Source organism: Polypterus senegalus, chromosome 10 (assembly GCF_016835505.1).
Source record: "Polypterus senegalus isolate Bchr_013 chromosome 10, ASM1683550v1, whole genome shotgun sequence".
NCBI classification, from domain to species: domain Eukaryota; kingdom Metazoa; phylum Chordata; class Cladistia; order Polypteriformes; family Polypteridae; genus Polypterus; species Polypterus senegalus.
This window is the reverse complement of record NC_053163.1, coordinates 11196187-11223860: the sequence shown is the minus strand read 5'-3', so window position 1 is coordinate 11223860 and position 27674 is coordinate 11196187. Positions and strand designations below refer to the sequence as shown.

General features: G+C 40.7%; 1 protein-coding gene across 3 annotated transcripts in view; it reads left to right on the top strand.

Moving 5' to 3' along the window:
• Nucleotides 1–5696: 5696 nt before the first annotated feature.
• Nucleotides 5697–27674, top strand: part of LOC120536710 (L-amino-acid oxidase-like) — a 38379-nt gene continuing 16401 nt past the window's right edge. Inside the window, exons 1-4 of one of the 3 annotated variants that reach the window (XM_039765163.1) lie at nt 5697–5775; nt 12512–12579; nt 20094–20308; nt 23477–23589. In XM_039765163.1, coding sequence (XP_039621097.1) covers nt 12555–12579; nt 20094–20308; nt 23477–23589 — 353 coding nt within the window. In that variant the 5' untranslated portion in view covers nt 5697–5775; nt 12512–12554. The other 2 variants (XM_039765162.1, XM_039765161.1) reach the window with 2 other exon arrangements.

Sequence of the window (27674 nt, the reverse complement as noted above, 5' to 3'; positions counted from 1 at the left end):
GGCAATGCAGAACCTAGTTACAGTAGAAAAGCAGGCCCTAGGTCAGGGGTCTCAAACTCTGGTCCTGGAGGGCCACAGTAGCTGCAGGTTTTCATTCTAACAATCTTCTTAATTAGTGACCAGTTTTGGCTGCTAATTAACTTCTTTTGCCTTAGTTTTAATTAACTTGACTCAGGCCCCTTAGTTGTTTCTTTTTCCTTAACTCTTTCAGGGCAGATGTTGACCTTTGTCAACTGTAGGGGTTTAGGGTGATAGTGAACTGTAAACGGTGACAAAACCTGCCATTTATATTTTAGTTTGACTCCCTTTGCTGGAGAGGAAGGTTAGCTTGGTTGGTGTGACTGAGACTCCCTGCGCTCACATGAGTAGTGAAGAGCAAACAGTTGGCAAAAATGGCATTGACATCTGACGAGAGATCAATGCAAATGCCCTGGCAAAATACTCGGCATATCATCTCCGAGTTGGAATCTGACTTGTCTGGCTCCGATTTTGATGTAAGTGATCTGGGGATCAAAAATGAAAATGAGGTACCAGCATCAGCTGATTGCTCTCCAATTGTTTGTGGTGCTGAACACGCTTTTGTGTAGTTGACGCGCCTATGGTAGTGTTTACCTCGGTGGGCTGCCACTTACGATGTCTGCCGGGATGAACCAGATCACATTACACCGCACCCCTGCCACATGACAGCCAGCCTGCCATGAGCCAAAACAGACAGCGAACTGGCAGCCACAGCATGAAGCAACAGATGTTTTGATGTTGATTTTCTGTGTGAAACCATTGCATTGTGTGCTTTTCAGAAAACTGCGTTTGTTTGGGGAAAAATGTTCAGCCCTCAAAGAGTTAATTAACATACTGTATTACAGATATAGCCAAGAAGGTTCTATTTCACATTAACTACAGAGTGTAAAGGCTATACCATAATCTAGTGTCACACATGTGTGAGTAGGAGGACATTGTGTGGACCACCAAGAAAAGGTAATTCCACGCCAGGTCAGGGGGTGGCGGGGTGCACTAAACCTTCTCCTGTTATCTCTACAGACCAGTTGCCAGAAAACCTGTGTGATTCAGAGCTGACGACATCACGTCCGGTTCTGGCGGCCAGAACGACGTCACTTCCGGTGCACAATCTGACATCAGAAGAACATCACTTCCGGTTCCCTCGCATCACTTCTAGTCTGATCCCTTAAAGCCGCCATCTTTGCAAACCCTCAGCTGTTCTGTTTTGGACTCAGTATTGTGAACATCTCTGTGATATTCAAAACCCTTTTGCAGCCAGGAATATTATACAGGTGGCTGCCCCAAGCCTTTTTTAATGTGTCGAGTCTGTTCATTTTCACAATAGCTATGAAACAAAATTCCATTCTATTCAAATTTAGCAAACACTAATGTAGCCCTAGGCTCAAGTAAAATTCCCTTTAATAGTGCTTACTGGTTCCTTGGAAAAGGATAATTACAATTATTTAGTTATGTCAATGTTTCTGTAATGTGATTGAGTGGGCAAGAGGACAGGCGGGGCTCGTACTAGGATTAAATAAAAAACAAAAGTTTGAGTTTTACGTTGTTGCAGATGCTTTTGAGCTCCGGGTGGTGTACAAGCGAGAACCTGTTGGACGTGAGGACAGGAGGAAGCCATTGTCGAAGAAGCGGAGGAGTTGAGATTAGCATTGCAAGCAAACTAGCTTAGTTAGCCTGCGAAGAGGCACGGTATATTTTGGATAGCGCAACGAGGAAAAACAACAAGTTTCACCCCATTTGGACAGACTAGCTCCTTTTTGCTTGCAGTGTTTTGCTGTGAGCCTACCTGCAGGACGACTACATCATTTTTTCCACAGTGTGGGCAATGGACACTGATGTTCACTCCGCTTATTTGGGAGTACTGTGTCCTTTTATGTTGACTCATTAGAGTTAACGGGCCTTAGTGTTTTTGGCCACCACGTTCCCGAGCGTCGACCAGGCCTTCAATGAGGGGAGTTTGTGTTTAATATTATTTTTATTTTGGTGGCTTCTGTCTTGTGTATGTGTGTGGGTGTGTGCCACTAAAATTATTACATTAAAGTGAGGTTTTAGTAGTTAAGTTTGCTCATATTATAGATGTGGTTATTGTGTTTTCTTTAACAGAGGGATGTTTAATGTGCTGGTAAAAGCAAACAGTTGAAAGTACATTTGTAAGGTTTAAGTACATTGCCCTGCGGTGGGCTGGCGCCCTGCCCAGGGTTTGTTTCCTACCTTGCACCCTGTGTTGGCTGGAATTGGCTCCAGCAGACCCACGTGACCCTGTAGTTAGGATATAGCGGGTTGGATAATGGATGGATGAAGTACATTGCTTGAACCTGTTGGTATTTGTTGTGAAGGGTAAAAATACTGCAATTTGTGTGAGTTTTCTAATTTCTGTAATCTGTAATATGTGGGAATTTTGATTGGACTTAACTAGAAATAGTTTTATTTTATTTTTTCAATTTAGTCAATACATTTTGTTATATTTTGGGAACATATTTGTATTGTGCATTGTATTACAAGCTACTAATTGTGAAACAGCTGGCAACTTATTACTGGGGAGTAGGTATTAGTTAAGGGATTCTAATTTATCCTCTAAAAACACGTATTTAAATTAAAGGGGATTTTCATAAATCCGCTCAGGGAAATAGAATTTACGAACTTAGGGCGCTATCCTACGGCTAAAGGGTGAAGAAAGTGCTACACCAACAAGAGATTAACTTAAAGCACTAACTTTCTAAGATTGGCTCTTACAAGATATCCAAGGCGATTTACAATATTTATAATACAACCAGTAACGGCGCACTGCGTGATAACGTGCAGTGAATACACTTGACTTGAGCATTCATAGTATTCATCCTCTTTCTCCGTACATTTATCATTCGTTTGCTCAGAGGTTGATGCGCTTGCTTCTTTCTGAGCAGCTCTTGTTTTCTCCACCCTAGCAGCCCACTTCTTCTCTTCTTTCGTTGGCATCTTTTCGAATTAAAACTGATTAAGTCAGTGTTTATGTTGCAATTAGTTAGTATGTTTTTTTTTTTTAAATTTGTCACTTAAGCTGGCACTTAAGTCTTCAGTCTGTCTCAAGAATGATTTAAGATATGAAGAGGTAGGGGAAGTGACGGCGAAGGTGATAGGGATGAGAACGGCGCCCATACGCAAGCACCACACCGCCGCCCTACTGGCCGCTGCCGAGAGTTGATTCTACAATAAAATAAAAAGAGGAATAACCTTGGAGGTCAATCATCACCCTGCAATCGGATAGTAGACGTCACGTAGTATTTGTGTACCAAATTTCAAGTCAATAGGTCAAACGGTTTGCGAGCTACAGGTGATTTAAAATCCTGGACAGACAAATGGACAGCCACGGTAGCGTGTTAAATATAAAGATTGGTTGCATTTCTTTTGGTTTTCCAATGGGAGCCCAGACAGATCAAGTGACTTGCTTTGGGTCACACATTGTCCGTTTGCAGGATCTGAACCCGCAACCTCAGGGTTTGAAATCTTTTTGTGGAACCTGGGTCAGCTGCCCCATTTGCTGTTTTGCATCATATGGTCCTTGGTAATTCCAACAATGGAAAATGTCTCTGGTGCCCCCCTTCCCTTGATGCCCTAAACATGTACTTATTATGCTTAATGGTTAATCCTGCCCCGTCCAGGTAGCTCCTCTGCCAGGCGCTTTACCGTATATCCCTCGTACAGGAGCAATACAATGAAACGCCTTACCTTCTGAATGTCGAACTTGGCATTGGTCACACATGTAATCTGAACCTGTGATTACAACTTGCACAATCTGCTCTTATTAAACACAGAACAATGACAGCGCAGGTGCTGAAGAGAAAGAAAAAGTTTATTTTGACGATTTCCTGGAGTTTTGTCAAATATTAAGTTAGCGTCTATTGCACTTGTATGTGTTTAAAAGCAATGTTAAAGGTGCTATATACGTAGAAGTTACTTCTTTATTTTTATGATTTAAATGTCATGATGAGTGCAACTCACTGTGAGGAATTCAGCTTAGTGAAATGATTCAGCTCTTTTGTACAAAACCTCTCAGAAGTTCGTTCATTTGGTCATGGTGCTAAACAAATGATATACAATCAATTTTCCGTGCTTTGATTGAATTCTCTTTAGCGCTTTTGATGGCTGGGTGGCACAGTGGTAGTGCTGCTGCCTCACAGTAAACGAGCCAACGTCTTCAGTTGGAATTCATGCCCGATCTTTGCCTGTGTGGAATTTTCACCTTCTCTTGGTGTATTTGTAGGGTTTCTTCTAGTTCAGTGTTTCTCAACCTTTAAGTATTTGCGACCCGAGTTTTTATAACAGTTTTAATTGTGCCCCCCTAACATTTTTTTGAAATGTAGATGCTTATTTTATTATACATACTTAACTTTTATCGACATTTATCTAACTCTATATTTATTTTTCTAGTATCAGAATGTAGTTTAAGTTAATTTGTTATAGTTTCATCCATCCATCCATCCATTTTCTAACCCGCTGAATCCGAATACAGGGTCACGGGGGTCTGCTGGAGCCAATCCCAGCCAACACAGGGCACAAGGCAGGAACCAATCCTGGGCAGGGTGCCAACCCACCGCAGGACACACACAAACACACCCACACACCAAGCACACACTAGGGCCAATTTAGAATCGCCAATCCACCTAACCTGCATGTCTTTGGACTGTGGGAGGAAACCGGAGCGCCCGGAGGAAACCCACGCAGACACGGGGAGAACATGCAAACTCCACGCAGGGAGGACCCGGGAAGCGAACAGATTGTTTTTTCATATTTTTGATTCTTGTTTCCTTTTTTTCACATCTTTGCGCACCCCCCTAGGGGGGCCCACCCCACAGGTTGAGAACCACTGTTCTAGTTACTTTTCCTTCCAAATCCTTAAAGATGTGTGTGTTAGCTCAATGGACAACCCAGAGTGGGCCCTGTAAGGGAGGGGTGCCCTGTACAGATGCTGTCGGCCCCCTTCCATGACTATGAATTGATTAAACGGTTTTTGAGATGTTATTCTATTATTTTTTTTAATGTCAGAAAACTTTTCTAACCCGCTTAGCAGGGTTGTAGGGGGTGCGGGAGCCTATCTCAGCTAGCATAGGGCACAAACCCTGGACAGGACACCAGTCCATTGCAGGGCCAACAACCACAATTTAGCATTGCTAATCCACCTGACTTGCACGTCTTTGGACTGGGGTCCGAGTTCCCTTAGGAAACCCACACAAACACAAGGAGAACATACAAACTCCATGCAGGGAGGCCACTGTCTCCGTTAAGTGGAAGTGCCAGTCGCTAGGGAATACCAACACCACCACTAAAAATGATAATAATAATTCTGTTAAATTCATATGACCAAGGTCTCAAACGGGAACAGGATCCAGCGTAAGGACTCAAAACTCTACTCATTCTCCTTTTTCGAACAAACTCTGGCATCCCTGACCAATTTTGGTCCGTAAACTATTTGTACAGCATTTATGAGTCATATAACAAGTTGTTTTGTTCTTGTTGATTGGAAAAAAGAAAAGTTTAGTTTTGGAAAAGGATCTCGGAAAAAGGACAATTAAGCAGCGCCAGAAAACCATATGAAGTCGGGTGCTCATTGGCTCATACGCCTGCTGCTGTTCTCCTCCATTGGAGGCGGGCTGTTTAGAGGAGGACTGACAGGCGTTCTTATTACGTCCGATCGCGATGAAGAAGAGAAGAGAAGAGTGAATCGGCGATAAGACTGCGCGACCTCACAGCTTTCATTACCTGGACGAGGGGAGCCGATATACGGTAAACGAACTAGCTTTTTTCTGTACGTATTCATGTAGCCAAAGAACTGAAAATAAATGTCTTATGGTAGGCGTTTATTACATTTTACGGCAGGTGAGGCTGTAGCTTTTGGGGTAGCAATCCTTAATACGCTCGGTAACTTCGGCACTCCGCCAGAGCAGTCTTATGCAATCGCCTGGAGCAGAAGGATGTTATCCGTCTTGAAGACAGTCTGTGTACTAGTCGTCCGTTGTTTTTTTTGTTTAATTCTCTTAATATTTGCGATTGTTAGAGGCTCTCCCGGAAGTGTGCGCACAAAGAATAATAAACCCATTGGTGTCAATCTATCACTGGCCAACAACAGGGCATCAAACCAACTACTGTAGAATGTGGGCAGTGGAGCTCATAATTATGCGGTCGGGTTCTTTGGACGGTGATTTTAGGAATCCGTGGAGTTGGCCCTTTATATGCCAAGGAGATGAGACATTATTTCTGCTCTACATAAAGCTCATATCATAGATTCATGTCGAACTCGAGTTATCGTCTGAAAAGGCAGTCAAAATATAGAGATAAATCAAAAATCTGTGTTTTTAATGTCTTTCTTCATATCCGACCCTTGGCATTAGGTGACTTAGGCAATCGTAAAGAGACGGGAGTATCTCAAATTTTTCAAGTTTTTTATTTTATGCCGTACGTCTCTAGCCTGAGTTTTGGCAGCGTGTGGGCACACATGGGTGGAACAGTCAGTGCCGTTCGAAGTCCGTTTGGAACCCTTGGTGAGTTGACGGACGTCACCAAAATCCCCTTATTTTTCACACCGTCTAGTCGGTATTATTTTAGGCTTCGACGATCTGGCGGGGGTGTCGCTCTAGTTGTCCGGGGCATGTACTCCTGAAAAAACAGCGCCCCACCATGGACCATATGGTGCATAACTGCAAATGGTGTCGCTGAAACAGGTTCCACAAAAAGGCGCCCCCACATTAAATTTAAAAAATGACACACTGTATCATACCATATCACATATTTATGATCTGCTTCTCGTAAGTCAGTTGACTTAGCGGGTGTTTGCTGACTGGCCGACCAACCACAAGTGTTACCTGTTAGATAGTCACCTACTAATTAGATTGCGATTAAAAACAAACAAACAAACAAAAAAAAAAAACAGCATGTAATACTCCGATCTGCATGCCAGATAAACGAACCAACCGCGTCAGACCTAGACGTGGACGAGGTTCGATCGCCGTAAGGGGATGCAAGCGGGCTTACACCTGACGAGCTCCAATAAGGGCAAAACACGTGTCGTGTAGTCATTGTATTATTTGGCAGATAGTGTATCACATATCTATGTTCTACATCTAGTAACTGAGAGGACGTGGCGAATGTCTGCCGACTGGCCGACCACCCACAGGTGTTACCTGTTAGGTAACCACCTAATAATCAGATAGCGATTCAGTCTTGAAAAAGGCATTTAAATAAAATAGTATATAAATTAAATCAAAAATAATAATATATCAATTAAATAATAGTAATAATCGATGGTAATGATATATGTTCATCTTGGGAATACTTCAATAGAATCTGTGGGGCACCAAAATCATTTAAGTGCTTATGACCTGTAACGGTCTTAACCCCGCCCCGCCTCAGCGTGAATGGTTCCAGAAAGAGCCCTTATTCATTTAGATTTGCAACAGGCTCCATACAGTAAATAATCATGAAAAAGATGGTAACAGATTTGTGAAATATTTTTGTTTCATCACTTTAAAAGGACTCTGTCTGCGTATAATGACACTCGGGTCGAGAGAAGCTCCGCGCGTCAGGCTTGTGGGGTTCTGCAGTTTCTGTATTTCATTATTTTGCTGGGTCATCCGCATGACGGTTTTCTCTGCACCTCAGAATTCCCCACGCGAAACGCACGAGAGAGAACCGATCTGCAAATTAACTAAATGGTCAATGAGGGAAAACTGCGCCAAGTGTGAGAACCAAAGCAGGGCATTATTCCTATGAAGTCTTTTGCGTTTTCTCAAGCAGTTGGCTGTTGGAGGCGAGGGAATTTTTAAGATGCGGCGATTTGTTTGCCACGCCCCCTTTTCTTTACAATTAGGCATCTTCACTTTCTATACTCAAAATAGTTCATTACGTGCAATGACGAGCTCTTTTTCATTGGTGGTCTTTACTTGTGAGTATACGTTTAAGTGTTTTATGTAATTGTTTTAATGTACACCTTTGCTGTCCCTTTATTTGTGAAATAAACAGTATACAGCATGTACAATTCAATATTTATTGAATCCTGTTGACGGTTTATTTTTAAATCTTGATAAAAAGTGATACTCCGTTAAGAGTCTGAGAGTGTTCAATGCTTTATAAGTGTATGGGCAAGATGGTGGTGGTTGGGTTAGAGATGTTTGAATGATGTTACTCAGCGCCCCAAAATGATGAGGTCCAGTGGTCTCTGTATTAATGGTCTTCGATCTTAGAATATCCATTTTACCTAAATGAGTGCCACATATTTCATAACAACACGAAGGCATCCATGCATCCATTTCAATAATATCCACTTGCAGAGCCATAGCTATACGTCACCTGCTGCTCATCCAGTTTCGGAACCCTCTTTGCCCATGGTACATTGCAAAAAATAATAAATAATAATAATAGAACACCGCGTACAAATAACATTAACTATATACCTAACGAGCGGAGTTAACAATTAGACAAGTGCCTATGGCCCCAAAGTAGCAAAAGGATCCATGATAAAATGCATTTATGAACCATTTTTTATTTATTTTTTAATTTCAAACATATTCAATATGCGGTTATAACTCTTATTTTCAATGAACGTCTGACAGCGTGGGGCTCACCCCGTTCAGTCCAGACTACAATGGACTGCTCCATGTCTAACTGTAACACTACTGAGCAGTCTGAAGTGAAGCCTGAAAGAGTAAACTTCTAACATGGCTAAGAAGAGAAGCTTGTAGTGTAGCAGGGTCAGTGCGTACCAATATATACAATAAAAAAAGAAGTTATTGACTAGTAAATGAGGCAAAGGTATACTCAAATGGTGGAGAAAAACGAAAACGAGGACGATAACTACAAAAAAAAGTTGTAAAGCTCACGAAGGTCATTTCTTTTTTCTTGAAATAACCTGCAACTTGTTACTAGATATTTTTTTAGATTGTCTTTTTAAAATGTTGCAACAAATCCCGTAGCCAAAGAGGAAAGAAAGCAACTGGATAATGCGCTGCCACTCTCCGCGTATCAAACACTCCTGATTGTAATAATGAAAGCATCGCCTCGGACAATCGGTGGTGGGCAAAGCATGAAATGTGGCACAAGTGCAAAAAGCCCGCGGGCTGCTTGTAGAAGTATTTTTATATTCTGTACCCAGGGAAGCTTATTCAGGCCGGGAATCTCTATAGGGGCCACAGGCCACACAATTCAGTTTTCTTGTCCGGGCACAAACACCATTTTGTGTTGGAATTTTTTTTTTTTTTTTTTTTTATGAATGAGGAGACATTAGATTCAGCTTTTACACGTACATTTTAATTTTACTCTGAAATATTAGTCTCAAAACAACCTAAAGTGTGGAACACTTCATAATTGCAAACACAATGTAGTTCTGTAATATTTATATCAAAACAAATGTGCAAACAGCGAACCACAAAAAGTCGTTGCCAATGGAGTTCACAGTGCAGAGATTAGGTTTGCAATTTCAACGGTGAGTCTGCAATCTCCACAGCCGAGCCGCTGTCAGTGTCTGGATGTTAATGTCGAAGACTCTTCTTCCACAAAGTTTGAAGCGTTAGTCAAAAAAGACCACTTTGAAATTCTTCAATGGACAAAAGACTCAGAAAATGACTCGGTGCCATAGAATTCTGTCAAGCATTTTTTTAAAGAACGTACTTAGTATACAAAAAAAACTATGAAACATTTCATGTAACCTTTATGCAGTCATTCTGTCATCATGGCGCTAAGGTTTAACTGTCAGAGCGCGAGAGACGCACTTAAAATATTAAAGTAAAGTAAAAAAAAAACAAGGCAAGTTGATTAACAAACTTATGAAATAAAGAAGACCAGGTACATTTAAAAAATCAAATCACTCCACTTACACACGTGTTTCATTAATAATAATAAAAAAAATAATAAAACATTTCGTGTAGCCTAAAAAAATGGTAAAAATGTGACCATACGCTACACTTCATTCAAATTTAAAACAAAAATAAAATAAATACACGGTTACAAATACCAAAATCCAATACTACAGAATGCGGAATGTCGGGTGTCTCTGTGGCTCTGTGCGTAAATCAGCAAAAAGAGGACCGTTTTACAAATCGAAATATGTGCAGGTTAAAAGAAGATCTATAGGGGAGGATTATTCCTATACTTGCTAGACATGCAACTCAGACTTCGTCGTGAGTTTGTATTTTGATTTCAGGATTTTGAAGACTGTGAGACAGATTTTTCAATTTTTTCGAGCTCCTTTTGCTGTTAATATGGGCGACTGCGACTCGTGACAAGAGGGCGAATTCACAATAAGCTCACTAAAGTTTCTTTTAATGATTTATACAGACTGCTCTTTGTTTATCCCCCCACACGGTTTTGCAAACATACTGGTAAGGTATCATTAAGGCATCCATTTCAATTGTGCTCAGGCGTTTTATAAAAACAAATAAATTACTTAAAAACACGTATAAATCCACATACCCATAAATTGTTGCAGCATCCAGCATGCTATTTAATAGTAACCAGATTCATGGTCATGACCAGAACAGTGGCATCAAATTACTGTTAATGGTTAGTGTTTGAGCATTGCCTTTAATAGTTTTTAATAAAACGTTTTATAATACAAACCATTTTTTGGATCATTTTTGAGATTAACACATACTGGGTTCATTACACACACACACACACACACACACACACACACAGAGTTTATTGAGACTGCTGCATGAGTCATTATTAATAATTTGTCCCGCTTCCAGAAAAGTCTGGTCACCCCTTCTTTACAGTAAATATTACAGAAAAGTGCAATCAATGGGATGTATGAGGGCATCATTCTTATTTTTGCCTTGGGCCCCCAAATAATTAAATCTGACTCTGGTATACTTTCACAGTAAAAAAAAACAAAAACAAAAATGTATTACAATATGCAGTTAAAACAATTATTTTAAACAGAAAAAATGCACACACATTTACAGGTAAGCAGTGTTTTAGCTGTCAGCCTCGCTCCCTATGCTTGCTGGTTTAGGCTCCAGTTCCCCTGCAACCCTGGACAGGATTAAATAGGCTTAGAAAATTATATGGTAGTATCATTAAATTGTTTCAAAGAGCAAGACTATTTTATGAATCATTGTTGTGTTGCTGTTCATTTACAATCACACAGAATTCAAAATTTTTGTAAAGTAAGTATTTTTACATAAGGAACATCCTCTTGGCGCTCCGGTTTCCTCCCACAGTCCAAAGACATGCAGGTTAGGTGGATTGGCGATTCTAAATTGGCCCTAGTGTGTGCTTGGTGTGTTTGTGTGTGTCCTGCGGTGGGTTGGCACCCTGCCCGGGATTGGTTCCTGCCTTGTGCCCCATGTTGGCTGGGATTGGCTCCAGCAGACCCCCGTGACCCTGTGTTTGGATTCAGCGGGTTGGAAAATGGATGGATGGAACATCCTCTTTGCAGCAATACTGTAAATTGTTCCTGATGATCCCCACACCTATCCATGCAGGCGGCGCAGTGGTAGTGCTGCTGATTTGCAGTAAGGAGATTGTGGGTTCTCTTCCCGGGTCCTCCCTGCACGGAGAGCACTTTGAGTAGTGAGAAAAGTGCTATATAAATGCAAAGAATTATTTTTATTAGGAAATAAAAAACCTTAGAGGATGGATAGCAGACTAATTTTTCTGTGAGTGCTGGATGTTTTATTTTTTTGTGGTTATGGAAGCTGATTTATGGTGAGTTGTTTTTGACAAACCTGCAAACCTGTAGCACACCCTACGTCACGAAAGCAAAATGTAGAGTTTCTGTTAAACGGTTTAAAAAAAGTGTAAAAGCTATTGTCTGACAAACAAAAGCAGTCATTTCTTTGATTCATTTTGTTAACTTCATAAAAGTGTATGAATTGTGTTTTATAAACTAAAATATATATCGCCAATTTTATTAGTATGAGTTGTATTGATCTAAGATAATTATAATATATACATTAAGTAGTGAAGCATATAATGATTGAATATTAATTGTTCATTTTACTGATATGAACTGCTCACTGGTCTACTATTCTGACAGTTTTTTGATGATTAAATGATTGGAAGCTCAGGTGTTGTTCCCGCTTTGTTCCCAGTGATTTCTGGGATAAACTCCAGCTTTCCCTCGACTCTACCCTGGATAAGGGGGCAAAGAAAGTGGATGATTGGATCTTAGTATTTGTATAGTAATGTATTGTACTCTTATTTTAACTGTATTATAGGATTATTTTATTATGTTATTTTTGTGCAAGTAGTCCCATTTCTCATTCTTGTATTGGGTGTAGTCATCTTGATGTTAACTTAAAAACTCTGTTAGGCTTTTAAAGAGCCCTACGATATCAAACCTATTCTAATTATATCACTCACATTATTATTCCAAACCTTCTTTGTTAATCCCCCTTACTATGTCCAACTTTTGAATAGGTTAATCTGTTAAGAAAAAGTATATAATAATGAAACAGATTAAAATGTAGAATATATATTAGAAAAAACAAGGAAAAATCTAAATTTTAAATGATGTTTGTGACAGGTCCTCTGATACAGTCTTCCTCAACTTCCTGCAATCGACTGATATGATTCAAATCAAGACTTGGCTTGGTGAGTATCCCTAACTTCCCTCTCAGTGAATGGGCAGGTGCTGATTGTGTGCCATACTTTAATGATTTAGGAGTAGATACAATTTTAGGAATTTCTATACAATACCACATGTGCTAATTGGTTGTCTAACACCTCAAAGAGACTGAAGATTCTAAAAAGGCCCAACTCTTACCCTGTTTGAAAAGCTTAGTAATATTTTCTTTTTATTTACTAATTTATCAAGGCCCACTCCCAGTTTAAAGAAGTGCTCTGTATCTGGATTCTGTGTCAAGTAAGCACAAAATGAGCACAAAGCAAAATAGAGATCTGCCCTCTTGTCTGGTCTGAAACCAATGAGCAGCCCTCACCAAGGGCAGCCTAGCCCCAAACACAAAATGCACAAAGAGTTCTAAATTTGAAAATATCAAAATAAATGCTCAAAAAGATAGGAGAGAAGAAGAAAAAAGTAACAAATCTTTGGTCCAAAAGGAAACACAACAAAGTTCCCTATTTTTAAAGACTAATTTAAAAAAAAAAAAAACCTAAGGAAGAAATGTAAGGCAAGAGCAAAATAAGTTTGACCAAAAGCACACAAATCCAACAAATCGCAAGCCAGAAATAGTAATTTTAAACAAAAGCAGAGGTTAAGGTGAGGAAATCCTAAAATGAGACAAAATCACAAATCAAAAAACGTTATAACTGCAGCTTCTCCTTATATACTGGTGGGGCTCGGTCCCTAGCTGCATAATTAGGTGGCCCGCCTCCTTAGGATCCATATACAGAAGACACTCCTTCACAAACAGTATAAATCAGACACCCATCTATATGTCAGCAGTTAAATTAAACACATCTTGATTTGGACACCTCTAGCTTTGGCAAAGACTTATCCACAAGCTTTTCTAAAGCAGTGGGCAAATAATTGTAATACACACAACTTAAAACGAATAACATTTTAATGTGCATGGGGTTATTTTGGTCACTTTTCTGTGAGTGACCACTGAATTAAATTCTTGTTTATGATGGAAAGAATAACCCATCAGCTGCACACATTTGTTGCTGCATGTATTCATTTCTGTATGTATTTGACAACACATGCTTTAGTCTCATGCTTTTTTGTCGGTTTGCCCATCCAAATCTTCCTTCTTTTACTAATCTCAGTCCATGTACTCTTTGGAGCCTCTGCATTCATTAAAAGATCATGGACAATCACAGCTCACCAGATAGTAAGGGGACATCATCTCTATTTGCTACCCTTACACCAATAATGCACAAATTATTGTATTGTTCTTGTACGTACTGAATGCATCATTCAAACATTCACTGTGTAATTTAAAAAAAAAAACAATTTGTTGACTTCAAAAAAGGTAATTGGAGTCGGGAGTTCGCAAACCTGGAGTCCAACTAATGAACACAATTGGGGATGTGGTTTCAGATCTTGCCTGAAGAAGGGGCCTGAGTTGCCCCGAAAGTTTGCATATTGTAATCTTTGTAGTTAGCCACTAAAAGGTGTCATTTTGCTTGGCTTTCTCTTCAAATGACTTGAAATTTTGCACACTTACAAACTTTTCATGACGATGCGTGAATCAATAATCAGTTTCAATGATTGATCAATTAATCCGTGTTAATTAAGAAATGAAATTTTCATGTGAAGCATAGTTCAAGGTTTCACCAAAAGATGACACTAGTAACTGATAGAAATATTAAAGGAAGTGTTAAAATATTGATTACAAAATTATACTAAAACAAACCCAAGTCTAAAAAGTTGAAAATAATATATATATATTGTGATGTATGGCCGGCCGTTCATCCCGGCCAATACCCCCAAGCCGCCAGATGGAGCCGTCCCTGCAGTATGGAGGTTCCCCGAAGACCAGCAGGGCATCATAGACATTGGAGTTTTTATACACAGCCCTGACTGGTACCATGGTTGCCTCTAGGAGATGCTGCAGGGAGGAACATTGTTTATTTACCCTATGCCCCGGAAGTATGTCCGAGTCACATGGACAAGTGGAATGACGTGCTTCCGGGGTGAAGAAAAGGACTTTTGATCTGACCCGGAAGTGATAGAAGATCACATGGACTGGGGATTGGAACACTTCCGGGTCAGGGACTATAAAAGGATTGTGGGAGCTCCCAGATGGCGAGCTGAGCTGGGTGGTAGGAGGGCAACGCGTCTGGGAGTGGTGGAGAGTTTATTATATGAGTTTTTGAGTATTGAGTATTGTTTAATGAGTATTGTGGAGGAGAGGGTGCTTTGTGCACTGTGGCTTATAAATAAAGTCATCTTTTGGACTTTTATCTGGTGTCTGGCGTCTTGGACAGGGGTTCAAATGGAGCAATACTGCCCCTATCTGTCACAATATATATAATATAAATATATATGTTTATATACAGTGCATCTGGAAAGTATTCACAGCGCAACACTTTTTCCACATTTTTTTTATGTTACAGCCTTATTCCAAAATGGATTAAATTAATTTTTTTCCTCAGAATTCTACACACAACACCCCATAACGACAACGTGAAAAAAGTTTACTTGAGGTTTTTGCAAATTTATTAAAAATAAAAAAATGAGAAATCACATGTACATAAGTATTCACAGCCTTGGCTCAATACTTTGTTGATGCACCTTTGGCAGCAATTACAGCCTCAAGTCTTTTTGAATATGATGCCACAAGCTTGGCACACCTCTCCTTGGCCAGTTTCGCCCATTCCTCTTTGCAGCACCTCTCAAGCTCCATCAGGTTGGATGGGAAGCGTCGGTGCACAGCCATTTTAAGATCTCTCCAGAGATGTTCAATCAGATTCAAGTCTGGGCTCTGACTGGGCCACTCAAGGACATTCACAGAGTTGTCCTGAAGCCACTCCTTTGATATCTTGGCTGTGTGCTTAGGGTCGTTGTCCTGCTGAAAGATGAACCGTCGCCCCAGTCTGAGGTCAAGAGCGCTCCGGAGCAGGTTTTCATCCAGCATGTTTCTGTACATTGCTGCAGTCATCTTTCCCTTTATCCTGACTAGTCTCCCAGTTCTTGCTGCTGAAAAACATCCCCACAGCAGGATGCTGCCACCACCATGCTTCACTGTAGGGATGGTATTGGCCTGGTGATGAGCAGTGCCTGGTTTCCTCCAAACGTGACGTTTGGCATTCACACCAAAGAGTTCAATCTTTGTCTCATCAGACCAGAGAATTTTGTTTCTCATGGTCTGAGAGTCCTTCAGGTGCCTTTTGGCAAACTCCAGGTGGGCTGCCATGTGCCTTTTGCTAAGTAGTGGCTTCCGTTTGGCCACTCTACCATACAGGCCAGATTGGTGAATTGCTGCAGAGATGGTTGTCCTTCTGGAAGGTTCTCCTCTCTCCACAGGGGACCTCTGGAGCTCTGACAGAGTGACCATCGGGTTCTTGGTCACCTCCCTGACTAAGGCCCTTCTCCACCGATTGCTCAGTTTAGATGGCTGGCCAGCTCTAAAAAGAGTCCTGGTGGTTTCGAACTTCTTCCACTTACGGATGATGGAGGCCACTGTGCTCATTGGGATCTTCAAAGCAGCAGAAATTTTTCTGTAACCTTCCCCTGATTTGTGCCTCGAGACAATCCTGTCTCGGAGGTCTACAGACAATTCCTTTGACTTCATGCTTGGTTTGTGCTCTGACATGAACTGTCAACTGTGGGACCTTCTATAGACAGGTGTGTGCCTTTCAAATCAGGTCCAATCAACTGAATTGACCACAGGTGGACTCCAATTAAGCTGCAGAAACATCTCAAGGATGATCAGGAAAAAACAGGATGCACCTGAGCTCAATTTGGAGCTTCATGGCAAAGGCCGTGAATACTTATGTACATGTGCTTTCTCAATTTTTTTATTTTTAATAAATTTGCAAAAATCTCAAGTAAACTTTTTTCACGTTGTCATTATGGGATGTTTATATGTAGAATTCTGAGGAAAAAAATGAATTTAATCCATTTTGGAATAAGGCTGTAACATAACAAAATGTGGAAAAAGTGATGCGCTGTGAATACTTTCCGGATACACTGTATATATATATATATAAAATACTTTTTAGAAACCACACTTATATTAAGTTAAAAGTAAAAAATAAGTCTCTCATACATCACTTGTAAAATAAAAGCATGGGTGCTTTTCATCAATCATCCATCCATTTTCTAACCCGCTGAATCCAAACACTGGGTCTGCTGGAGCCAATCCCTGCCAACACAGGACACAAGGCAGGAACCAATCCCGGGCAGGGTGCCAACCCACCGCAGGACACACACAAACACATCAAGCACACACTAGGGCCAATTTAGAATCGGCAATCCACCTAATCTGCATGTCTTTGGATTGTTGGAGGAAACCCACGCCGACACGGGGAGAACATGCAAACTCCATGCAGGGAGGACCCGGGTCTCCTAACTACCAGGCAGCAGCGCTACCACTGTACCACCATGCCGCCCATTTTCATTAATCAACATTCAAAAAATACTTCTTAAAATCTTAGCAAAAGCGCCCAACTTTTATTTTACGAGTGATGTATGAGAGACTTATTTTTAACTTTTAACTTAATATAAGCATGGTTTTTAAAAGTATTATATATATATATATATATATATATATATATATATATATATATATATATATATATATATATATATATATATATATATATATATATATATATATATATATTCTTGTCTATACTCTCGACTTAGATTAAGGTCAAATCAAAATTTTGACTAGTGTGAAAGATGCTCATAGACAGACACCGAGACAGCTAGATGTCCAACACACACACACGCACTTTTTATTTTCTTTTCGGTGCACAACACACCTGTACACAAATCACTAGTAAACTTAGTACTTATCTCTTTTTTCTGCCGCTTCTACTCTTCTTCCACCCGATTCCGGTTCCCAGAGTGGAGTGAGGCGGCCTCCTTTATGCTGCAACCGGAAATACTTCATGTGAGTTCAGCTCCTCTTCTGGCAGCACTTCTGGGTGTGGTGGAAGGCGCCCCCTGGCAGTGGCCACAGACCTCAATGGGGTTGAGCCTCCAAGCTCCCAATCCGTGGCCCTGATGTAATCCAGGGGGGCTGCGCCCCAGGAAAGATATTGCCCCTCTCCCAATTCATCCCGGTGGGGCAATGTCCCCTGTTATCTGCCACAATAGTTAATGCGGAAAAGCAGGTCAATCCAAAGGGTTCACATACTTCTTTCCATTTTATCTTTTGAACTCCAAATGGGCCATGGCTGGACTGGGATATATATATACTTTGCCACCCAGAATCAAATTACTACCTTTGATTTCTCATGGCATGAAAATGTACCTTGAGAAACGAAGCATGAGGGCAATCTGTAAATGATTTATACAAATAAAAAAATCCTGACCTGATCATGTTGACTTTATTCTTCACCTTACAAACCCTTCACATTCCACTTCCTGTGAATCGCTTTGTGAAAGCATACTTTGTATTGTCTTGTTAAAATGTAATGTTTGACTCTCATTCTGAAAATGTCATAATGAGCATCTGGTTAAGATAATAACTAGTGGTGTCACTAAGGTTGAGGTCAGCTAGGACCTTAATGAAGGCTAGATAAAGATAGGCCCCCTGGTTGACTTTATGTACCAAACTGCTAAGCAGAGAGTTGATCATACTTTAAACGATACAGAAGGCAGACACCTGGCAGTTTAATGGCACTGAAATAATTTCAATTATTAATGGCGTGTGGACACTCGATCATTTCATTGAGTTTCCCATTGGAGATTTTAGCCCATGGAATCATCAAGAGATGATTTTGGCTGAAACACTGCACAAAAATGTATACACTTTTGATGATGTTGCATAATACGTTCTGCACCCCCTTAGTGACACCACTGAGGGGGTGCTTAACAAACTAAGGGAATAAGTTAATATCTTTACTTATAAATTAGGGCCATGCCTAATTTGGCTTGACTATCAGCATTTCAAAAGACACTTGTTAATATTTTCTTAATTTTTTTTTTTTGTATTTTGCTCTCTCTCTCTTTCTCTTTCTTTCTTTATTTCTTGCTCATGGAATCAACACAAAATTCTTCCTTTCCTTATTTGTACTATAGTTAGGTAGGCCTAAAGTAAAAAGATTGGAAAAGCCATTTGGACATGAGGTTAAACTGAAGTATTTTCCAGAAAATTTAAACAACTGCCTGCTTGATAGAATTCTGAACGTGTGGGATATATATATATATATATATATATATATATATATATATATATATATATATATATATATATATATATTTTTTAAAGTGAAATATGTTGGCCCATGGTCCTAAAGTGAAAGGCAAATTAAAGCCAAGTTAAAAGATAAGGAGCTTTTGACACTTCTTATGTTTTGTAAATAGTACAAACCCTAATTTGGCAACCTTCTCAATTCTCTGCATACATTTTTGTCTCTGGGGTGATCGTCCATTCTTTTTCCTGGACTTTGTATTGCATGCCTAAGAGCCATTGTGTTTGTCTGCTGCTTAGTTGCTCTGTTATCAGGATGACTTCTAGCTTGTTGGTTTGGCTCAGCATCTTGTCTGCTTATTCCTTCTTGTTTCACATCACTTGAACACCTTCTGTGATGTGCTTGACGCTCAGCAGATATTGCGGTTCGTCTTTATCTTTCAGTCATGTCACTTAGCTATGCATTCACTTTGCCATAATATACGCTGTCACAGGCGGCTTTGGGTAGAGCCCAGCCGGGATGCCCAAGCGGATCAGAGGAGGGCTGGTGCCTCCTCCCGACCACGAGGGGGCGACCGCCTTGGTTTTGTGGGTGGCCTCGGGTGAGGGGCTTGGAAGCCCAACCCTGTAGGGGCCTGTGGCCACCGCCAGGTGGCGCCCTGGCGGCCTGAAGAAACCTGGAGCTCAGCACTTCCACCACACCAGGAAGTGCTAGGGGGAAGAAGACAGAGGACACCCAGAGGGCTTCCGGGTGCGCAGCCGGCACTTCTGCCACACTGGGGCGTGTCTGCGGAGGAATGCCGGGAAGCAGCTGGAGCCCATCCGGGGTGTGATAAAAGGGGCCGCCTCCCTTCATTTGAGAGCGGAAGTCGGGTGGAAGAAGGACGGAGCTGGAGAGAGGACTGGAGGCAGCCAGAAAGGCATTTGGTGACTGTGAGGCCTGGACTTTGGGGAATCGGTGCTGGAGGCACTGGGTTTGTGCACTGAAATGTTTACTGTATATAGTGTAAATAAACGTGTGTTGGGTGCAAAACGATGTCCGCCTGTCTGTGTCCGGGTCCCGTTCACAACCCACATGCACAGATAATTTTGCTGAGGTTGCCGATCTCTAAAGGTTTTTTGAATGTCCAGAAGATATCCGGTCATAAGCTTTCAGTTAAGGCCAAGATCAAGGTTCCAGCCTCAGTAGTCTGTGAATAATCATGTAACAGATGGACAGACCTTAACATTTTATTATACTGGCTGTGCTATTCCCATCTGAAATGCGTTGAAATTTAATTAATCAACATGGACCTGTCATTTCAATGGTTTTTCATTTGATTCTCTTTGTTCTAGTGATATGGGGCCTGCTATTATTTTGCTCAGTCAGACTGCAAGTCCAAGCAGATGGAGAACTGGAGAAATGCTTCATCGATCCCAACTATGAACAACTGCTAGAAATTGCTAAGACTGGTCTGAATAAGACAACTTCCCCTAAGCGCATCATTGTGGTTGGGGCTGGAATTTCTGGACTGACTGCAGCAAAACTCCTGGAGGATGCTGGACATGTGGTAGGAGCATTTTTATGTTTCCTATGAGGGGTAGGAGTCCAACTGAAACCCCAAAATATACACAAGTAGCCTTGCTTTCTGCTAGTCAACCAACCATTACAAGAATTAGAAAAATGAAGTTGATTAGGCAGTTCTGCGTTTATTGGGTCAACTGTCTCTACCTGGGATGAGCCTCTGAAAGTGGTAGTAGTTTAGGTTGAAGGGGCTATAAACAGTTTCCTGCTTTTTCCTCTCTCTTTAACAGTGCAGGTCATCTTTGAGGACCAAACTGCAAGTTATGTCCCTCTCCATGGCCCACATCACTCTTGGTACAGGCAGACCTGTTGCCACCTTTGTGTAATGGAGGATATGAAGATATCTTTGTTGATGGAGTTGGACTAATTTGAGATAAATGGTTCATTTTTTTTCAGCTGATTATTAATAGAACTTCATCTGATGATCTCTTTGATGACTTACAGTGGGTACGGAAAGTATTCAGTTCTATCTTGGTCTCATTAGACCAGAGAATCTTATTTCTCACCATCTCAGAGTCCTTCAGGTGTCTTTTAGCAAACTCCATGCGGGCTGTCATGTGTCTTGCCTCTCCTCAGTATGTGGAGACAACCAGGCAAAGGTAACCAGGTAAGTTACATTCTCAAATGGTAAATAGGAGTTGTAGCTTCCTGGATACCCTTGTGAGTATACCATTGATAGAAATAAGATTTTGGGATGCTGAAGAGTTGGGATATCCCAAGTTAAAAACCATTTATTGTTTTATCATAATCACAGTCATCATCATTATCATTATTAATATTATTATGCATCATTAAGCCACATTAGTTCGCTCTGCTGCCTGATTGCTTCAGGAGAACAAATCCCATGTTTCTTGAGGTTGTATGTTCTTATATCTGTTTGGCCCTGTCAGTGTGTCCTCTGGCTTCTTCAAAAAGCCTAAAGCCTAGTTTATACTCGAAACATCTATGATGAGTGTGAGGGCCACGTGGAGAAAATGACATCCAATTTGGAAAGATTTGGTGATTTCACTACGTGGTATGCACAGAGTATGCTCTGCGATGGACATGGCGTGACGTGAATCCGAAATGGTGAGGCTGTTTATGTTGGGTGCATTAATGATGAACAAACAGCTGAATATGATGCAACAGGTTATGAAAACATAAGGGACAGATACAAAATCATTTGAAATACACCTGCTCATCATGTCGGTCCCCCGTCACAAGAATATTAGATTCGCGCTTCGTTCACCACTTTCGGTCAATAGTTCTAACACTCCACCTTCTCCTTTTCCTCCTCTTAAAGTCAATAATAGTAGGCACAACAACTCTTCTGCCATCAGCAGAGTCTCAAACACTCTGCTGTCACATTTTTAGCTAATCAACAATAATAAGAAGGTGCTGTAGAGCCCGTTTTCATCGGGCTCCCACCTCATCTGGAAGTGCTTCCTGACCATGCTTACAGTACACCAGACATATCCCCGAGTGTTACACGAAAGAAGCCAGCTGCCTTAACTCCTGGAGCAGGAAGATGAAAGTTGCTGGGAGGCAGAGAAAAAGAAGAGAAAGACAAAGACTACTGCTTTGTACTAGAGTTTCCATGAAAAAAGAAAACTTTGTTTGTGGCAACTTGTGTTCAGAAGCTTGTTTGGAGAGTGGGAATGCTCCCTGCTGGCCACAAAGGAATCATGACTTCAGAATCATCCTGTGATCATCCCTTCCTTATTGTGCGCTATTCAGGATCATACATCTAAATAAATTAAATATTTTGACATTCCCGTGTGAAATTTACCTGACTCTAGAGCAGGGATGCCCACACTTTTTCAGCTTGCGAGCTACTTTTAAAATGACCAGGTCAAAATGATCTACCTACATTAAAAATGCTATATACTGAGTATCAGAGGTGGATAGTAACGAGTTACATTTACTCCGTTACATTTACTTGAGTAACTTTTTAAAAAAGTTGTACTTCTAAGAGTAGTTTTACTGCACCATACTTTTTACTTTTACTTGAGTACATTTGTGAAGAAGAAACGCTACTCTTACTCCGCTGCATTGGGCAACACTTGACTCGTCACTTTTTTTCCAGTAGATAAAGCCTGACAGATAGTTTTCAATCTGCTCTGTGTAGCTTATGCTGTCAAGTTGCGCACACGCCTTCCATTGCTTATCCAGCTCTGACGCAAGGTTTTTGGATGTTATACACATCAAGGCGCTGCACCTTTGAGGACAGATATTTCACTTTTCGTTTGAAAGCATTTACTGAGCTAATCATATTGACCGTGGTTTTCTCTTTTCCTTGCAGGTGTAAATTAAGCTCATTCAACATGTTGGTCAGATCGGAAAAATATGCCAAGTCTGGCGGCCATCGATCGCTATTAAATTGCTTGTTATTCTGCATTTTTAATGACAAGGAGAAACTTCTTTTTCTCCGGCCAGGGGTCTTGAAATCTCAGCAGGAAATTCTCTCTAGCCATCTGCCTCAACTAAGGCATCTTTTATCATCTCTCCATCTTGGAAGGACATCTTATGCTTAATGATCGAGTGACTCACCCAGAACGATGCTTCGGTGTGTCTGCCTTTGCTTTTGAATTCATCCGAGTGAAAAATGACGGCTGTCCGATTAACTGCGATTTTAGTTCCCTCTCTTTTCTCTTTCTCAGATCGCTGGAAGGAAGTCAGTTTCGTAGTTTTTATGAACAGTTCGAAAGTGCCTTTCCACATTTTCCTTCTTTGGAATAGCAATGATAGATTGACAGATCAGACAAACGCACTTCGATTGTGACATTGTGAGAAAGAAAATCCTCTTTCAATTCCAAATCCAGCCCATAACCAACCATTTTTTTAAAATCCCTAGTTGATATAAATTGGAAGGCTAACTAGATCACAGTCGGAGTTTTGTAGTAACTCGCGCGTTTGATCGTGCGTGCGGGATGACCAATTTGTTAGAAGGAAAGAGATCTCAGACTGGCAGCCATGTATGCCAATCAAGTGTCAAATGCCATAGGGAGGATATATGATAGACTAACATTTTAAAAAAAAAAAATGTTTTTTGAATGCAAAGCGATCTACTTGCACTGCCTTTCCGATCTACCAGACGATCGCGATCAACGTATTGGGCACCTTGGCTGTGGCAATATGTTTTATTTCTTTCTGTCCTCTTGGGTCTTTTTGATAGGTTACAGTGATTGAAGCAGATGACCGTGTTGGGGGCCGTGTGCGCACCTACCGGAATAAGACTGCTGGATGGTATGCCAATCTGGGGGCAATGAGGATACCCGCCAGCCACAAGTAAGACCCTTCTACAATATTTTATGGGATGAGAGGGATGGGCAAGGGGTAGTAGGAGCTTTTCATAAAACTGCCAGTACAAAAATAAATAGCTAAGCAATCAAACAGGCAAAAACCAGTCAACCAAAGCAAATAAACATCACACGAAGCAAATCAAAAAGGAGTGAGAAAAAAATGTATTTATGGCCAAATCCACAAAACACTCATTCATGCACAGAGTTGTGGGACTCTTTAAATCAACTACCAAGTCATATAGCTGAAGTGGAAACTTTTAAAATATATTAGGATGAGGTATTGGGACAGTTTAGTTTTTATCTAACCAGACAACCTTGATGTACTGAATAGTATCATTTGGTTTGTCAGAATTCTTCTGTTCTTACATGTTCAAGAAACTAAACAACCAAAAAAAAAAACCAACGATAACATCCAAACAAATCACCAAGCATCAAAAAAGCCAAGCATCTGACTGAGCAACCAATTAAGTGAGACACATCATAGACAACCATTCACATGAGCAAACAAACATCCATCTGGGGAAAGCAAATAAGTGACTAAGCAACAACCATACATCTAAGAAAGTGAATGATGAATGAAGAAATCACCTAAGCGATGCACAGCCCAAAAAACAAGCAAAGCAGAGGAAAGAGGCAAGCAACCAAGACAGAAAATGAACACCCAGACAGACAATCTATGATCTGAGCAAACAGGCAATCAAGCAAGAAAGCAAAGTGATGAAACAAATATCCAAATGAGCAGCCATTCAAATAACAGTCAAACAAACGAGCCTCAGAGCAATTTGGCTTTTGAGCCATTTGGCCATCAGACTAAGCACACTGTCCTCACTGTGAAACCAGATGGTGGCAGCATCAATCTATGGGGATAGTTTTCTGCAGCAGGCCCTGCAAGATGTCTGAAGGATATCAAGCATAAGGCCAGAACTAAACAGGAAAGGCTTCAAAACAACAATGTTAATGTCCTGAGGTCAGAGTTATAAATTTGTCATAAGCACAGAAACAGGGTGGAAATGTGCATACACAACTTTTCATGCCGAAGTCAGCATTTACAAAAAATATGCAGCATTGGCCCTCTTAAAAGGGAACTAAAGTACAGTTTGTGTATCATATTTATCACTTCTGGGGTTTAATATGTTTCTTATGCTGATGCACATCATAATAATAGCTCGGTGATATGAATTATTATGTGCATGAGTCGTCATTTAGCTGGTTTAGCTGTATTTTCCTACTTGATCAAAGGTGTTGTCATTTCTCAGTTTCTCCAAAATGTTGCTTACACATTGATCAGAATTGCCTTAAATATACACACATTCTCCCTTCAAGATTTCTTTAATGAATCCTGCAGCATGTTCTCTTGGCACAGTCGTGCAGAGTGTAGCACAATGCGTCACGACTGCTCTACAATTAAATGAATATCTTCATTGTAAATGCATATGAATGAGGTTCATTAGCATAATCCATATATGCTTGTTCAAGGGTGGCAACCAGACGGGGTTTGAGGCAGGTTCACATATGCAGATTAACATGGTGAGTGTGATTTACAAAAGTAAATTGCGTAGAAATGTTTGTACGCCAGGTTTTATAAATCACATTTTTTCTCTTTTGGCACATTTTCCCATTTTCTGATGCAAACGTATTTAAATGCTTGAATCTAGGGAAAGTTTCAGAAATGTGACCCCCAGAGTGACTGAATCAGAGTTCAAATCTCAGTCTAATGGAGAATCTGTAGCTGGAATTGAGAAGAGGCTGTGAACTCACGATTGACATGCAACCTGACAGAGCTTGAGAAATTTTGCAAAGAAGAATGGGGAAAAATGTTTCCGATTTTGGGCTGCCATCTGCTAAATAAATACTTCCTCAAAGGGGGTGAATAATTATAGCATCAGTTATTTTTTATTTTATATTTATAACTAGCAAAATACCCGTGCTTCGCAGCAAAGAAGTACTGCCTTAAAATTTTTATTAAGAAGAAAATTAAACCTTTTTAAACTGAGGGAAAATATACCAATAATTATTTGTTAAGGATCTCTTTGTATACCACATTGTGAGTTCGGCCCTCCGGTTGTAATATGACCAAGCTGTGCGCTGAGCTTACTCTTGAGTATGCAACATACAGTTGGCCATGTGAACAGTAATCTTGTCTCAAATCTCACAGCTTGGATTGCTGCTGTCATAATCGGTTTGAGTTTCATGGTTTGTTTCAAGTACGACAGTATTTGCAGGACTTGTGTTGAAGTGACATTCAGCAACTGTCAAGCGTTGTAAGCATACAACCAGTTTTATCGATAACTTCACATCCAGCTTTTAAGAGTTTAAACATTCATAAACATCAAAGTGTCCACTACTGAAATCGTCACTTGTGAATCTAAGATGTTTAAGAGGCATTGCCGGTTGTTGAAAAGGTGTAAAATATTTGGCCATTTCGGTACACTTGAAAGCGACAACCGAACAATTCAGTGGCAGTCATCAACTCACATGCAGATGCATAGGTGAAGGGCTTAAGCATTTCACTCTTCTAGTGCTCCTGTGTAGTATAATTATCTCCTGTACCGTCATCAGTCCACACCTTGAACCTGTCCCAGTCATTCAATACATAAGACACAATGTTCCTCCGGATATCAAGAGTGAGCCTGATATGGCCGTGCAATATGTGACAAAGAGAATGGAAAAGGCAGGTGCCATCTCCGAGCATGGAAACCACTCAGTAAGTGACAGTTCTTTGATCGATGGTGATCACCTCGATAGACATGTTAATACGGGTACGGTTGGAATGATAAAGGAAATGGGTACCTGAACACTGTAAAGTAAGTCTAAAATACCTACACAATAACTATAATCATAATAAATGAACAATAAAACATTGGAAAAGCTGTGGATTAAATAAAAAGGCTGTAGTTATTAGCAGGGAGACGTGAATCCCGTGGCGAAGCAAGGAAGGGAATGTAGAGACCAGAGCGACGGATGGCCTTATATAGGCAGGCAGCCAACAACGTGGGAGGGGTTGGGATGGGGGACCCAACGCCGCCTCACACGGTGACCGAGCTGCAGGCTATGAATGTATATATGTACGTAAGTAGGATTCAGTTAGTGTTGGGAACCCGCGTACCAAATTTCTTGGAGATGGGCCCATAAGTAACAAAGACCGTTGAAAAGTTCAATATGGCGGCCGACAGTGGCATCATACCACTGAAATAAGTACGTACATTGGTTTCGGTTAGCGCAGGAAAGCCGTCTGCCAAATTTTGTGAATATGGGGCCATAAATAAGAAAGTTCAACATGGCGAACGTTGTCAACCGTTATGACCGTTACGCGTAGAATTTCGAAGTGAAACCTGCTTAACTTTTGTAAGTAAGCTGTAAGGAATGAGCCTGCCAAATTTCAGCCTTCTACCTACACAGGAAGTTGGAGAATTAGTGACATTGGAAAGTTCAATATGGCTGACAGTGGCGTCATACCACTGAAATAAGTATGTACATTGGTTTCGGTTAGCGCAGGAAAGCCGTCTGCCAAATTTTGTGAATATGGGGCCATAAATAAGAAAGTTCAACATGGCGAACGTTGTCAACCGTTATGACCGTTACGCGTAGAATTTCGAAATGAAACCTGCTTAACTTCTGTAAGTAAGCTGTAAGGAATGAGCCTGCCAAATTTTAGCCTTCTACCTACACGGGAAGTTGGAGAATTAGTGACGTTGGAAAATTCAATATGGCAGCCGACAGTGGCATCATACCACTGAAATAAATACGTACATCGATTTTGGTTAGCGCAGGGAAGCCACCTACCAAATTTTGTGAAGATGGGGCCATAAATAAGAAAGTTCAACATGGCGGACGTTGTCGACCGTTATGACCGTTACATGTAGAATTTCGAAATGAAACCTGTAACTTTTGTAAGTAAGCTGTAAGAAATAAGCCTGCCAAATTTCAGCCTTCTACCTACACGGGAAGTTGAAGTATTAGTGATGAGTGAGTGAGTGAGTCAGTGAGGGCTTTGCCTTTTATTAGTATAGATTAATTTAGAATACTTTGTTGAGATCTTTTTATATGCGGAAATTAAAATTTTTGCTTTGC